Here is a 3,466-nt window from a genome sequence, read left to right on the forward strand (position 1 = left end):
TTATAATATATTATTATATCACATATTTATTAAAAGATTGAATAAAACAAATTATATATGTATTTATTACAAGATAATTAGAATATATATAATAATTTATAAAGTAATTAATAAATGTTGTAGTGGAGAACACTGAACACTTTTGAAAGTATTAGAAGAATATTCGTGCAATGCATCGAGACACATTTTCATTTCAATGTTTCGTTTTATTTTTTATCCATGTTGATATAATACGATTTTATGTGGTTTTGAAAAGAAAAAAAATTATATTTTTGAATAAAATATAAATTTGAAAATATTATATAAAATTTATAAAAAAATATATCAATATTAGTATCAAATTAACTATTTAAAAGTTCTTGTTTGTGTATTTTTTTAATTCAAATTTTTTATTATAAATCGATTTTGAACTAGAGACGTTAAAAATGATGAATCGACATCGATTTAATTTAACGTAACGAAGTAACTTAATTTATGTTTAATAATATATTTTTATAAAGATAATAATTAAGTATTATGTTAGAACTCAATAATTATCCTAATTATATTTTATATTTTTATATTTTAAAAGATTTTACTTTATGCATAAAAATGATTTTTAAGAGTTTTTGTCAAATATTTTATAATATAATATAATATAAATAAATAGTGAATTGCACGTGTAAATGAATTATATGGATGTAAATGGTCTAATATTTAATTGGGTATGTTCAAATGATCATATTTAAGTTTTTATAAAAAAAATAAAAAAGTAATTAGTTGCTGATTTAGAAGGGTAGGTGATCTTACTGAATCCTTGCTTGTATCCGGCAAAACTCCACTTCCGGCACTGGCGAAGTTGATTCCGTTGGCCGGAAAACGTTTCAGATTTCCGTTTGCTAATTCACGGTATACCTCTTGGAATGGTCTTTGGAACTTAATCTTCAAATTTTGTGCTGCATGATTTTATTGATTTATTCCGGTGTGGCATGGTAATAAACATTTTGAAGTATTTGGATAAATAACTTATACCGGTGTCAAACCAGTAATAAGAAGTTTTTGAAGAAGTTAAATCATTTTAACTTATAATAAATTGATAAACATATTTATAGAAAAACATAAGTTATTTCAAATAAGCAATGAGAGGAAGAAGATATACATACCCATGAAATCCGCAACGGTTCGACCATTGGTGAACCGTCCGGTGGGACGGTGAAAGAAAGTCGAACCGTAAGGTGGAAAATCGGCCTGAACGGTGCAATTAGGTACATAATGATTGTTACCCGGATCAAAAAGAGAGTCCCCGAACACAAAAACCGACTTAACATATGCATCAGCCGAGGCCGAAATCAGAAGAAATACACTGAGGAAGAGAGTTCGTTGTGACGATCTCTCCATCATCTCGATCGATCTCGCTTTGGTATCAATTTTTCGTACAAATGGTGTGAATTTGAAGCTAAAAAGAGTTGAAGAAGTTGCAAGAAGAAAGTGACGAAAGAAGAGAGGAAACTGAGATAGGAAATGGAACCGAATACATGAGAAAAGCATACCAACAATTTGCCAATATAAAATATTCTTTCATTTTCTATTTTTCTTTAATTTTTGTTTATTAAATTTATTAAAAATAACAAATCATTTAATAACTTATAAGGCAATTTTTTGGAAAACTATTTTATGTAGTTTATTTAAGATAAAATATGGTTTTTTATATTTTAAATAAATGATCCTTATTCATTTAATAGCATAATTAGTGTGGGAATCATGCGATACATGATAGCATAAGTATTTTGATTAATGATATAAAAATTGTCTATATAAATATATGTTAGTTGTTAGTAAAATCATCAATAAATAGTATTCAAATAATTCGAAAAAATTAATAAAATTTAATTATTGAAAATTTAATATATGATACACACACACACATATATATATATATATATATAGAGAGAGAGAGAGAGAGAGAGAGAGAAATTTGTTTACAAATAAAGTTGTAAAATTAAATAAAATGAGTAATAACAACGACAAGGGTGTGGATAATTTATGCATTGTTTGTCTGATTGATGTTGAAGTTTCTTTTTCTTTTGAAAAAGAGAATGATACATCTGCTGGTTTTTATTAGAAAACAAATAAGTGTACGTCTAAATCGCACTGTAACTAATTATATGTACAAAAAATGTGGTAAATAGAAACTTAGTCTATAAATAATATGAAATGATATTAATCGGTCATTAATACATATAAATTATTGTACAAAATAATTCATTGTTATAAGACGAATGATATCTACAAATAACAAAAACAAATACTCCCTTCATTCCAAAATAAATGTCTCTGTTTTTATTTTAGTTTGTCCCAAGTAAATATTCACTTTAAAAATGTAATGTCTACTTTTCAACTCTACTCTTAATTATGAGATAGTGAATTCATTGATATCTGAATTATGAATGATAGAATTGTCATTTACTTAATTAAAAGTGCAATGATTACACATTTATAAAACTATGGATATGTATCATGGGACTTAAACATGTATTAATACAACTTTCAAAGTACAAATAAATAAATAAAATTTTAAATATTAATCAATAAATGTTATTTACTATTATTAATATTTTAATTATTATATTAATGTGTGTATATATATATATTAAATACATAGAGATGTTGTATTTTATAAGTTTGAAGTCAATGTGAATTAATAAAATATTGATCAAGTAATATTATTTATTGTCACTAAATTTTAAATTATAGTGAGAGAATGGAAAAGATTGATATAATGTAAATTAAATAAGTAAAATAAATTGACTTATATATATATATATATATATATATATATATAAGAGAAGGGTACTCGGACAATGCAGCGAGATATATCTTGATTTTAATATTTCATTTTATTATTTATCTCAGTGGATGTTATAATATGGTCGTATGTGATTTTGAAAAGGTGATGATGTTTTTAATTTTGAATAAAATATAAGTTTGAAGAAATCATAAAATTGTGACAAAAATATATCGATATTAGTATTAAATTAATTATTTAAAATTTTTCATTTTTTGTGTAATTTTTTAATTCAATTTTTTTATAGTTTAATTTAGATACAATAACGAAATAATTTTTATTTGGTTTAATAATATAATTTTCTTATAAAGATAATAATTATTTATTTTGTTAGAACTCGATAATTATTCTATTTATATTTTAGAATTTTTATATTTTGAAATGAGATGTTTATCATCTATTTGATTATGTTTATCCGCAGTTAGTTATACGAATTCAAATATCGAGTTTTAATAAGTTGTACTTATGCATAATTTACTTGTAATTTTGAATTTTAAGTAATATGCATCAATATATAATACTTTATGTATAACAAAAATATATCGATATTCGTATCAAATTAACTATTTAAAATTCCTCATTTTTTAGGTAATTTTTTTAATTCAATTTTTTATTCTAATTTAATTTAGGTACAATAACGAA

The 3,466-nt window shown here is 23.2% G+C and overlaps 1 protein-coding gene across 1 annotated transcript in view; it reads right to left on the reverse strand.

Moving 5' to 3' along the window:
- The window catches only part of LOC112524337 (GDSL esterase/lipase 6), a 3,465-nt gene extending 1,959 nt beyond the window's left edge, over nucleotides 1–1,506 (reverse strand). The window contains exons 1-2 of the mRNA XM_025134119.1: nucleotides 1,143–1,506; nucleotides 790–935 (exon numbers count right to left, since the gene is read on the reverse strand). Coding sequence (XP_024989887.1) covers nucleotides 790–935; nucleotides 1,143–1,380 — 384 coding nt within the window. The 5' untranslated portion in view covers nucleotides 1,381–1,506. The remainder of the gene's footprint in view (nucleotides 1–789; nucleotides 936–1,142) is intronic.
- Nucleotides 1,507–3,466: the final 1,960 nt, after the last annotated feature.

The sequence above is a fragment of the Cynara cardunculus genome, assembly GCF_001531365.2.
Source record: "Cynara cardunculus var. scolymus isolate 2C chromosome LG 13, CcrdV1, whole genome shotgun sequence".
NCBI classification, from domain to species: domain Eukaryota; kingdom Viridiplantae; phylum Streptophyta; class Magnoliopsida; order Asterales; family Asteraceae; genus Cynara; species Cynara cardunculus.